The sequence below is a fragment of the Rhinolophus hipposideros genome (assembly GCF_964194185.1).
Source record: "Rhinolophus hipposideros genome assembly, chromosome: 21".
NCBI classification, from domain to species: Eukaryota; Metazoa; Chordata; class Mammalia; order Chiroptera; family Rhinolophidae; genus Rhinolophus; species Rhinolophus hipposideros.
In genome coordinates this window covers 43,534,109-43,544,775 of record NC_138067.1, presented here as the reverse complement: position 1 = coordinate 43,544,775, position 10,667 = coordinate 43,534,109, and the positions used below count along the sequence as shown (strand labels likewise).

At 57.6% G+C, this 10,667-nt stretch overlaps 3 protein-coding genes across 3 annotated transcripts in view; 1 reads left to right on the top strand and 2 right to left on the bottom strand.

Moving 5' to 3' along the window:
* Positions 1 to 177: 177 nt before the first annotated feature.
* Positions 178 to 10,079, top strand: FAM83E (family with sequence similarity 83 member E). The gene is made up of 6 exons (XM_081031898.1): positions 178 to 526; positions 610 to 2,342; positions 3,289 to 3,456; positions 3,812 to 3,936; positions 7,069 to 7,519; positions 9,197 to 10,079. Exons 2-6 carry the CDS (start codon positions 1,857 to 1,859, stop codon positions 9,470 to 9,472), a joined length of 1,506 nt encoding a protein of 501 aa, XP_080888024.1. The 5' UTR covers positions 178 to 526; positions 610 to 1,856; the 3' UTR covers positions 9,473 to 10,079.
* Positions 5,509 to 5,883, bottom strand: SPACA4 (sperm acrosome associated 4; the record flags this gene model as incomplete). The annotated part of the gene is made up of 1 exon (XM_081031899.1): positions 5,509 to 5,883. The coding sequence occupies one exon, from the start codon at positions 5,881 to 5,883 to the stop codon at positions 5,509 to 5,511; it is 375 nt and encodes a 124-aa protein (XP_080888025.1).
* A 360-nt stretch (positions 10,080 to 10,439) lies between the features above and the next one.
* Positions 10,440 to 10,667, bottom strand: part of SULT2B1 (sulfotransferase family 2B member 1) — a 28,336-nt gene continuing 28,108 nt past the window's right edge. Inside the window, exon 7 of the mRNA XM_081032139.1 lies at positions 10,440 to 10,659. Coding sequence (XP_080888265.1) covers positions 10,466 to 10,659 — 194 coding nt within the window. The 3' untranslated portion in view covers positions 10,440 to 10,465. The remainder of the gene's footprint in view (positions 10,660 to 10,667) is intronic.

Below are 10,667 nucleotides of genomic sequence, written 5' to 3'. Positions count from 1 at the left end.
GGGCTCTGCGCCTTGAGCTGTGGTGCACCTGTTGGACCCTCACAGTCCCCTATTGCAGAAGCCCCACCTCCTTTCCCAAGAGCCAGGTGTCAGGTGATCCGGAACCTGCTTCCTAGCATTGGCCACACCCGTCCCCACTTAAAGGACCGGCGCTCCCGTTTCCAGCGTTCCCTCACTGGACTAGGCGGGGCTTGAACAGGAAAGTCTGAACCGGGTGAGGCCACAGTGTGGCAGGGGTATGTGGGAATGGGTGAGGCACTCCTCCCATGAAGCCTGGATCTTGTGGGTCACTGGCCACTTGGCTGAGCAGCCCAGTGGGTGTGTGCTTCTGGATTGGAACCTCATACCCTGGGTCCTGCACCCCAGAGCTTCGCTAAGGACCTGTGTGGGCCCTTCCCTGTGTTTACACAAGGGGCTGGGTTCCCCGGATCCCAGGCTGAAACCTGATGAATGAGGCCAGATTGCCGGAAGAATCGCAGAAATAAAAGCAGATCTCCAGCCCCCTGATCAAATTCCTCTGAAAAAGGCAAGAGGGAAGGGGAAGGAGAACTGGATGGGGTAGGAGAAGGGGAGAGGGCTTGGCTTGATTCCTTTTCCTTCTCTTTGCAGTGCTTGTTGCTGTGCCCTGGAGGAAGGGAGTGCCTGGGTGCTGGGATTGGAAGGAGGGCCTGCTGGGTTGCACGGATTGGGGTCCACAGAGGTTGGCTTAGGAGCCTCAAAGGATATAGAGTTATCCTTATCCTTATTCCGTTATGAATACGTAGACAGCTAGCAGGAGATAGTGGGATTCAGACTGAAACCCTGACGGGTCAGCTCTGCCAGGGATCAGCACAGGTAACAGGGCAGCCTGGGGGACAGGCAGGAGCAGCGCGTTTCAGGAACGATGGCCAGTGAGTTGGGCCCTCAGCCTAGATGGGCTATCGGGATCATGGGCCGGTTCTACGGTAATTAACCACCTCGTGGAGCACATCCTCCAGGGTAGCAGCCTGAGCGGGTGTGAAGGCCCAGGAGCAGGGTCCTCTACAGAGGAGACTGACCTAGTTCCCTGGCTGGGGAAGGGCGATGCCAAGTCTGGAGTGCATTTCTCTGATACTGAGAGGAGGGCCAAAGAAGAGGTGTCCAGAGTGGGCAGCCAGTGAGCTGGTGAGCCAGTTCTCCGGAGAAACATCCACTGGACACAGCTGGGAGCTCAACCAGGCGGTCAGATACTGAGATTGTCAGCTGGAAAATATCAATGTCATCCAGACAATCGAAGAGACAGCCAGAGTCAGTCAGATGTGCTATTGACCAGGGACAAACAGGCAACCCAGTCTCCCTTTGAGGACATTCGAGTGGTTGCAAATAGGCAGACAGCCTGTTTCCTGGAGATGGTCAGGCAGTCTGCCGGACCTTCTGAAGGATTCTGAGACAGCTCAAGGGTCAGTGGGGGCATCGTGTGGCCAGTAGGCTGGAGGTTGTGCGAGGAAGCAGAGATGGACAGCTGACAGGTCGCAAAGTTTGCAGACAGTGTCAGGTGGTCAGTCTAACCCATACACACGGCCAGTTGTGGGATCAACCAGACCATCAGAGACAGCTGGCGGGAAAGTCAGATGGCCAGCCAGTCACTGTGGCGGCTGGAGGCTGGCAGGAGGTTGTCCTGAGCAGTCCACACATTGGGTGCTCAGTCATTTGGGCAGTCTGTCAGGACTGTGAACCAGGGACAGCATAGGCAGCCATTTGGACTTTTCTCAGGGTTCTGGAAGTCTTGTGTGGCTGCATAGTATTGGCCTGTCAGGAGACCCCCCAAATGGTCAGTGCCCCAGAGACAGCCAAACCCTAGACACCCAGCCTCAAAGTCCTCCCACTTGAGTGGCCTAATGGCAGCCTCCCAGCTGGCAGCACTGGAAGGAGTGGAGTCAGAGGCTGGGGCAGAGGGTGGGGGGCTGCCCCTGACCGCGACCAGCCCTGGCTTGCTGTATTCCGAGGGCCAGCGTCTGGCGCTTGAGGCTCTGCTGAGCAAGGGCACAGAGGCATTCGAGGCCTGCGTGAAGCGTGAGGAGCTGCAGCCCTTCCTGAGTGGGGATGAGCTCCGGAGCCTGGCAGCGGCGGCTGAGGACTGGACAGCAGCCAAGCAGGAGCCCGACAGGACAGCAGAGGGAGCCACTGTCACCAGTGAGGACTCTGGCAGCCTGACCTACTGGCCCGGCCAGTCAGAGGAGCCAGTGCCCATGCTTCGGCTGGGCTGGCCAGAAGACAAGAGCTGGAAGGGCATCACCCGGGCGCAGCTGTACACCCAGCCACCTAGTGAAGGTCACCCGCCCCTCAAGGAGCTGGTGCGCCAGGAAATCCAGGCTGCCGGCAAGGTGGGGGCCTCAGGGGGGCCTGGTGTCCGTTCCCCGGACCCAGACCTGGGAGTGCACATCCCCCGGGACCCAGGCATTCTCCACCAGGCCCTCCTGGGACTTTGGAGTCCACACCTCTGAAACCCAGAGTCCACACCCCCAGACCTCATCTTTACCCTCTTAGATGTGAGGGTCCCCATCTCCCCAAGATCTGGGTGCCCTTAGACATCCATGCCCCTTGGACCTAATTATGACCCCCTGTATCTGTCATCCCTTCCACCCCATTCCCCCCCACCAGGGCAGGTGTCTCCAGGAAGGGCACAGATGTCTTCCCTGCAGCCCCCTGGTCAGCCAGTTCTTTATTTGCGTGGGTTAACCTGTAATACTCACGAGTGCCCTGTGAGGTTGGGATTTACTGTGCCCACAGAGGAGATGGGGAAACCAAGGGATGGGAGGTTAAGTCTCTTACCTGTAAATGGCCAAGCAAGGACTTGAACCAAGGCCATCTGGCGGGTGAGTCAGCGCTCATCACCACTACCTTTTCCTGCCTGTAAGATCCAGGCCCTTGGCATCCCTAGTCCCCAGAGCTAGCCTTGGTGGCCTAGCAAGTCAGACCTCCCACCATGGCATCCAGGGTACCCCTGAGGACTGTGCAGTTGCCCCCAATGCCCTGCAAAGGCCTCCAGCCCACTGACCCCTGGACCAGGGCCACCTGTAGTATTACAGCTCAGGAGACACCGTTCACTATTGCAGATGTGATTTATGAGGACAGTTTCCAGTAGTTAGAGGCTGGGGTCTTCAGGGAGGGCTGCCTTTTTCTCATTCACATGTGGGCATTGTTAGAACATCTCATGGAGGCCAGGCCCTTAAACTGCTACCCGCAGAGCACCTCACCCGCAGGGCCCCACCTTCTGAGTGTCCCCCCAAACCCCAGGCTTCAATCATAGACGGTCTCTCTGCCCCCCAGCTGGTGGCTGTCATCATGGACATTTTCACTGACCCAGACCTGCTTTTGGACCTGGTGGACGCTGCCACACGCCGCTGGGTGCCTGTCTACCTGCTCCTGGACCGCCAGCAGCTCCCTCCCTTCCTGACGCTGGCTCAGCAGCTAGGGGTAAACCCCTGGGCCACTGAGGTAGGCGCCTGGCTGGAGGGACCTCTGAGTCCCCATTCCCCTGGTGCTGGGGGCAGTGGAGGCAGATCCCTCCATGGGGTCCTGAGTCGTTGAGGTAGATGCCAGCTGAGAGGGTCCCCTGAGATCTGATGCCCGTGGCATTGGGGGAAGTGGGGATGGGCCTTCCCACGGGGGTCCCTCTGAGTTAGAGGAGTCTCCAAGAGACCCCTGAGGCCTGAGATTGGTGGCTTTGGGGAAGCTGGGACAGACCCTTCTATAGAGTCATGGGACCCCCAGTTAGGACCAGCCTGGAGGGACCCCAAAGTGGAGGCCTGTAGGGTTGACCTGAGCAAAGATGTGTTCCCCTACCTCCCAGAACCTGGACATCCGCGTTGTGCAGGGCTGCAGTTTCCAGAGCCGTTGGCGACGGCAGGTGAGCGGCAGCGTGCGGGAGAAGTTTGTGCTGCTGGACGGGGAGAGGGTCATCTCAGGATCCTACAGGTACGGCCCCCCTAGCCACACTGCCCAGTATCCCGGCCCCGACTCTCCTTCAGCATGCTCAGAGAGTACTTGGATCCACTTCCCAGCCTTTCTTTCCTCATCTGTGAAATGGGTCTACACACTGCCAGGAGAGGAGGTGCCATGAGGCAGGAGGGATTTGGGGTTGGAGCCAGGCCTGCCTGGTGCCCACCCTGGCCCCGTGGCTGGCCTGTTTAGTGGCCTGGGGTAAATCTTCATCCCTTTGACCCTGTGTTTCCTCAGCTGGAAAATGGGGCCCTCAGTTTGTGTGTGGGAGTTTCAAAACCAGGAGGACCTGGATTGGAGTCCAAGCTCTGCCTGGGATGAGTAACACCACTTCTCAGAGTGTTCGGAAAGCAGTGAGACCTGCTGTGCAAATGGGCCATGGCTTGGTCCTCAGACAGTCTGGTGTCCCTCCTCGGCTCTCTTTGGGGTCCAGCTGACTCTGGATCCTGGCTCTGCAACTTCCTGGGCCTCCGTTTCCCCATCTGGAAAGTGTGAATGATGAGCACCTACTTCATTGGATCATTGCATGGGAGGCAGGGGTGCATGGACTCTGGGCCCAGATGGCCTGGGTTCAAATCCCAGCTCTATTAGTTACTAGCTGTGTGACTGGGCAACAATGTCACCTCTGTGCCTCTGTTTTCCCCCTAACAGAACGGGGTGATATGGTTAGTGTCTCGAGAGCAAGGTGTCACAAGAGTTACTGTTCCCATTGGGGACCAATGACTAAGTTGTGGGAGGCTTTCCGGGGCATTGTCAGATGCTGAACTGTGTCCCTGGCCTCTACGCAGTAGGTGTCCATAGCATCCCCTTTCCTGGTTGTCACAACCTAAAATGTCTCCCAACATTGCCAGGCGCACCTGCCCCGACCCGCTGAGGGGCAGAAGAGCCCAGTTAAGAACTGCTGACCTAGACCAGTGGCTTTCAGCCTTGAGCGTGCATTGGAATCTGTTAAAACACGGACTTTTGGTCCCACCTTTATTCAGCCAGGGATGGGGCCCAAGGATTGGCATTTCTAGCAAGTTCCTGGTTGATACTAATGCTGCTGGTATGGAGACCACATTTTGAGAACCAACAGCAATGAGACTGAGATGTTTCCAAGAGAATCTACCGTCCCACCTCTGCACAGGATTCAGTGAGAGATACCCGACACGTCACATCAGTAAGAAGTGCTCCATAAACATCAGCTGTCCTTTATTAATGTTATTATTATTATTATTACCATATTTCATTGACTCTAGGTGCCATCGACTCTAGTTTCTTTAACTTTGAACTTCCTAATCAAAATGTGAAAAGATGTACGCCTTAGAAGCAATGAAATACAGTAGTATAATCAAACCCACTGGGCATGGTCCCCACCACTAAATCCGGCTTCAGGGTGTTTCATGGAGCCCTGGGCTCCTGCTGGACAGCCCTAGAATGGATGGAGCCAGGGCCACATGAAGCTGTCCAAGGCCTCTGGCTGTTTAATGGGGGGGGGGGGGAGTAGGGCATGGGGGGCAGTGGAGCCGGGAGACCAGTCCCAGGTCTTGCCCTCTATGTTGGTCACAGCTAATGGAGCAGCAACAGCAGCATACCCAGTGCCAGGCCGGTGGTGGCCCCTGCCATCCAGCTGCCTGCAGGGATGGGGCCCTTGTTACACAGGTGGCCGTAGCAGCAGGTGGAGATGAGGCTGTAGGTGACACCCTGGTAGGTGACAGGCTCCTCACGGCCGCACAAAGTCGATTTCATGCAGCCTTTGTTGATGACGGGGCCGAGGCCTGGGGATGTCCCTTGGCCCCTGAAGCAGTCCTCGTCGTCGCCACAGTGCATGGGGGAGCCGGGGCAGTTTGAGGAGTCTGTCAGCTCACAGAAGATGCACTCCTTGATACCTGTTGTGCCCTGGGGCAAAGCCATCACCAGAAGCAACAGCCAGCCAAGGACCATGGTGGCCTGGCGACGGTGACAGTGTCCAAGCCAGGCCGTGAGCTTCTTGGGCCTCCCGGAACTGCTGAATGACCCTCCTCACACCCACGAGACTTCTGCCCTTGGTTCTGGCCTCCCAGAGTCAGCACTTGAAGTGTCCTTGGTTCCGAACAGTCGCGTCCCTCTCAGGAGTTCCGTCGTGACCACAGCTCTTAAGTCCTCGAGTCTCAGAAGCTTTTGTGGGACATAGACGAGCCAACAGCTGCTGCTCCGCGAGAGTCTTTGTGGAGCAGAATGGGGTGACCTCATAGACCCCTCAGGATTCCCACTGGCTGCTCCAAGAGTGAGGTCATAAGTGGGGAAGGGGTGTCACAATCCAAGGGGCAGGCTGGCCGACTAACCTGCCAGGGAGCGAGGACATCACCACCCCACCCAGGTAAGAGCACTCAGCCACTAACTTGTCTGCTCTTTTGGGTGCTGGGTACTGCACCCCCCAGGTGCAAGACCCAGGCATGGCAAACTGAGGCTCAGGAATAGAAAACGACATGTCCAAGGCCCCCCCTTCCCCCACTGAAGCCAGAATTAGAACCCAGATTCATTTAATTCCAAAGAAGGCATTTATTGAGCCCACGCTGTGTGCAAGACCGTACTAGATGCTTTAAATAGCAACCACCGTGATGACAACCTCCGAAGGCCACTGGTCACCGCAGTTCATAGGCTGGGCACGAGCCAGGCACCCTGCAGAGCACTCCACCCGTGTTCTCTTGTTCAAATCTTCCTGTTTTAGCTCCATATTCCAGAAGAGCAAACAGGCACAGAGCAGGCACAGCCAGAGCCTGGCCCACAGCATGTGCTTATAAATGGCAGTCATAGGAAGCTGCTGAGTCTTAAAACAGCCCCTGTGGGTATCAGAAAATGAACTCTATCTCTTTCCGGAGGGGAAACTGAGGCATCCTTCAAGGGGCAGAGTTCAGGTTTAAACTCAAGTCTGATTCCAGATGATAGTTTCCGTATCTTAACGTGTTGTCCTCACAACCCTCTGGGGTAGGTACCCCAGTGGTCCCCATTGTACAGAGGGGTGGCAGGAATTGCCCAAGGTCATGGTCACACAGCCTGTCCTGAGACCAGGTTTGGGACGGGTGATGGGGGCCAGATCAGCCCTCTGGGGCTGTATAGAGGTCCTGACTCCCTCTCCATGCCACCCAGCTTCACGTGGAGCGACTCACGCCTGCACCGCGGCCTGGTGACCCTGCTGACTGGTGAGATTGCTGACGCCTTCAGCCGCGAGTTCCGGACACTGTACGCGGCGTCCAGGCCACTCCCACCTGCGCCTACCCAGAGACCCTTTGTCAGTACTCTGGGGGGGCTGCAGCTGGCCCACAGCCCACACCGTGTGGCCCGTCGCTGCTCTGTGGCCCCCATGTCACCACCGCTGCCCGATGATGTGTCACCGCTGGCTCAACGCCTGGCCGCCTGCCGAGTCTTCCAGGGGGACAGGCAGGAGACCTCGGCTATCCCAGGGCCTGCACTTAGTGACATCCTGAGGAGTGTCCAGCGTGCCCATACCCCCAGCGCTCCTCCAGCCCGGCCCAGTCGCTCCTTATGGGACCTAAGCCGCCTGTCCCAGCTGTCTGGCTCCAGTGATGGTGACAATGAGGTAAGACCTGGTGGCTGGCCTGAGAATGAGAGTAGTGGAGGAGGGTGGAGGCAGCTGAAGCTCAGAGGAAGGTGCTTGCCCAAGGTCATGCAGTTGGTTCTAGAGCCCTTGCTCTGTTTTCTGAGGGCCTACTATGACCCTGGCCCCAGAGAGGCAGGGGAGCCAAGCTGCTTACCTGAGTTCCTAATCCCACCGTCCATTTCCTGTACCTCTACTGTGTGCTGGGCAGGGGAGTACCTGGTGGCATGGGGCAGAGTCCCTGAGAGCTCTGGTTGCAAATCCTGCCATGATACACCAATTGTGAAAGCCTGGGGGTATTGACTTGACTACTCTGAACCTCAGTGTTCTCATCTAGGAAATGGGCTGAGTGGTTGTCCCATCCTTAGTTTGATTGGGAGGAGGAGCCAACAGAGTGAAATAAAATAATAATTGTTCTTATAATGAATTCCCCAAATGGAATTGATTTGTATTTATTTCATGATTTCCTCATCCCAGGTCAGGGAGGCAATCGCTTATTGTGCTCATTTTCATGGATGAGAAAGCTGAGGCCCAGAGAGGTCAAGTAACTTGACCAACGTTGAAATAATGGTCTTTTGTGGGCACCTTGCCACGTGCCAGGCCCCACACCAAGCGCTTTCACAGAAGTGGTTAAGTTTAACCTTTGCCACAACCCTAGCAGGTAGATGTTATTCCAGTTCTCTACCCACCCATTTCACAGGTGGGGAATCTGAGGCACCAGGGACGATTGGAACTCAGCCCTGGTTGCCTCCCTTCCTGGATTCGAGTGTCATAAACTCAGAGGGGGCCCCTTTCCCCCCAGCTGCTTAGAATCTGGGGTTCCAACAGGGGCTGTCCCAATTCCCTGGGGGACCCTAGGCAGGGCCTCAGTGTCCTCGGCTGTAAAGTAGGCTGCTAAAAGAGTAAGAGCAGTGTCATTGGGAGAAACAGGCAGACTCACCCTGGATGCAGACAGTCCCTCTGTGAGTTGTGCCCCTTCCGAGCCTCAGTTTCCTCATCTGCTAAGTGGGAGCTAAAGGCCTATCCTGAGGGTGAGGGAGAAATGTCCCAGGAATCACCTCCCTTAGTCCCAGGGGAGAAGGGGGATGGGCAGGGTAGGGGCAAGGTCCTCACCTCCACCTGGTCCTTAGCCGCCCTCACCCAGCATTACCTCCCTTGGCAAATATTTGTCCCCCCGCTCCCCGTTCCCCCCAGGCAGCTGCCTGCTGCTTCCTGTTCCTTCCCAACTTCAAAGCTGCAGGGGGTGGATACAGTTCTCCCCTCCCTCTGGAGATCTGGGGGTCTCAGTCCTCCCCACTCACTTCCCTCTTGGTTCTGGAAGCTCAGACGCCTTCTCATCTCCCCTCAGTTTCACCCTCCTCCTGTGCCATCTCTCCCTCCTGTCTCACTTCCTTCCTCATTTCATTCTTGTCTCCCTCACCTCCTCCCTCCCTTGGACTCAGCCCGTGGGAGCCTTCCTTCTACCCCCCCTTCTACCCTTCTTACTTTCTCCATCCTTTGCTGCCACCCATCTTATTCCCTTTTTCACCTTCCCCCTTCCTGTTTCACCTCCTCCTCCTTGCCTTCCTTTTCCCTGACCACCTCCTCCATCCTCTCACCCTCTCCCTGGCTCTAGGCCCCCATGAGCCCGCTGTCACCTCCCTCTCTTTTCCTCCACAGCTCAAGAAGTCCTGGGGCTACAAGGACACCCCAGCCAAAGCCCTGATGAGGCAGCGGGGTTCTGGGGGGGCCCCCAAGGGTGAGATGGACTCCCGTCCGCTGGCCAGGTCCCAGCCCTGGGGTGGCCCCCTGCCCCTCATCCCTGCCCGCCATCTCCGCTATCTGTCTCCCACCCAAAGGAGGTTTGGTGAGAATGCTGCATCCAAACCCCTAGTACCCAGAGGCAGCCGGCAGCCAGACTGGGCCACCCGGGCAGGACTCAGGGGGCGACCCTGACAGGAGCTAAAGCCAAACTGGGCTGGCCTGTCTGTCCATCCAAGGAGAGTTGGAGTTGGATGCGGTCAGCTTGAAGCCTCCGCCTGTCTGTTGAACCTCTGGCCTCAGTGACTGGAAAGCAGAAGGGATTTTTCCCCTCACATATTCTAGAACTTGGGCAAGGCCCATGCCCACTCGAGACCTCAGCATCACAGTCTAGAAAATGGGTAGAATGTCTGGACAAGCTGGGGTCCTAGAGCAGTGCCCATCCGGTTCCAGCTACATCAGAACCTCTCTGAGGGGAGGCCTGGCTGAGTGGCCCCCATTGCTGGATTGTGTGCGGTGAAATGGGGACTCCTTGGGACAAAAGGAGGAGCTTCTTGACCCACCTGCTCAGGAGTGTGGGTAAACAGAGCTTGGCCAAGGGGAGGAAGGAGGGAGAGACGCTAATCTGGGGAGCAGAGCTGAATCATGAGGGTCTGGAGATCGGTGGGGACACACCTGCTGGAAAATGACTCAGAGCCATGGAGAGGGACCTAGCAGGGTACTGGGACTGTTTTGTGGGTGCTAAGGGGTGAGTTGTTGGGGTTCCCTTTTACCTCTACTCAGAATAAAGCCGCTTCATGCCAAAAACTTGCATTTCCACAGCGTAGAGGGAGACCCAGGAGTCCAGCCATGGCCTCCTCCTCCCCCAGACCCAGGAGTCCGGGTCTCCAGCCCCCTCTTCTCCAGGTACCCAAGGAGTCTCGGCCGCAGCACCCTGCCCTGGGGAGTCAGGTGCCCAGCGCTGGCCTCCCTGTAGCACCTTTGCCTCTGGGTGGGGCTTCTGAGTCACCGACCCCAATGGCGTGCCAGGTGGGGAAGAGGACCTCACCCTCCAAGGCCCTGGGTGCTGGCGGCGGCGTCCCCACCCAGCCTCCGTCCGTCCTCCCGCGCCCCCTGCTGGCCGCCCGCGGTGCCACCTCCACAGCGCATTGAGGAGCCCGGACAGGAGCGATGCGTTTATTCTCAGGGTCACGGGTGGGGGTGCTCGGAAGCCTGGGCTGGGCTGGGGCTGGGGTCGGGGCTGGGGTCAGGGTCCGGACTGGCATCGTCTGGGTCTTCGTCCCAGGGGAAGGTTGGCATTCCCTTCATCTGCTCGCGGTAGACGCGGTCGAAGGCTTCACTCTGTGCCACCGTGAAATGGTTCTTCCAGTCTCCGCAGACCCCTGGCGGG

Coding starts and splice junctions, on each gene's coding strand:
- FAM83E (XM_081031898.1), top strand. CDS start 1,857: ATGGCAGCCTCCCAGCTGGCAGCACTGGAAGGAGTGGAGTCAGAGGCT. Junction 2,343..3,288: donor AAATCCAGGCTGCCGGCAAG/GTGGGGGCCTCA, acceptor TCTGCCCCCCAG/CTGGTGGCTGTCATCATGGA. Junction 3,937..7,068: donor GTCATCTCAGGATCCTACAG/GTACGGCCCCCC, acceptor CATGCCACCCAG/CTTCACGTGGAGCGACTCAC.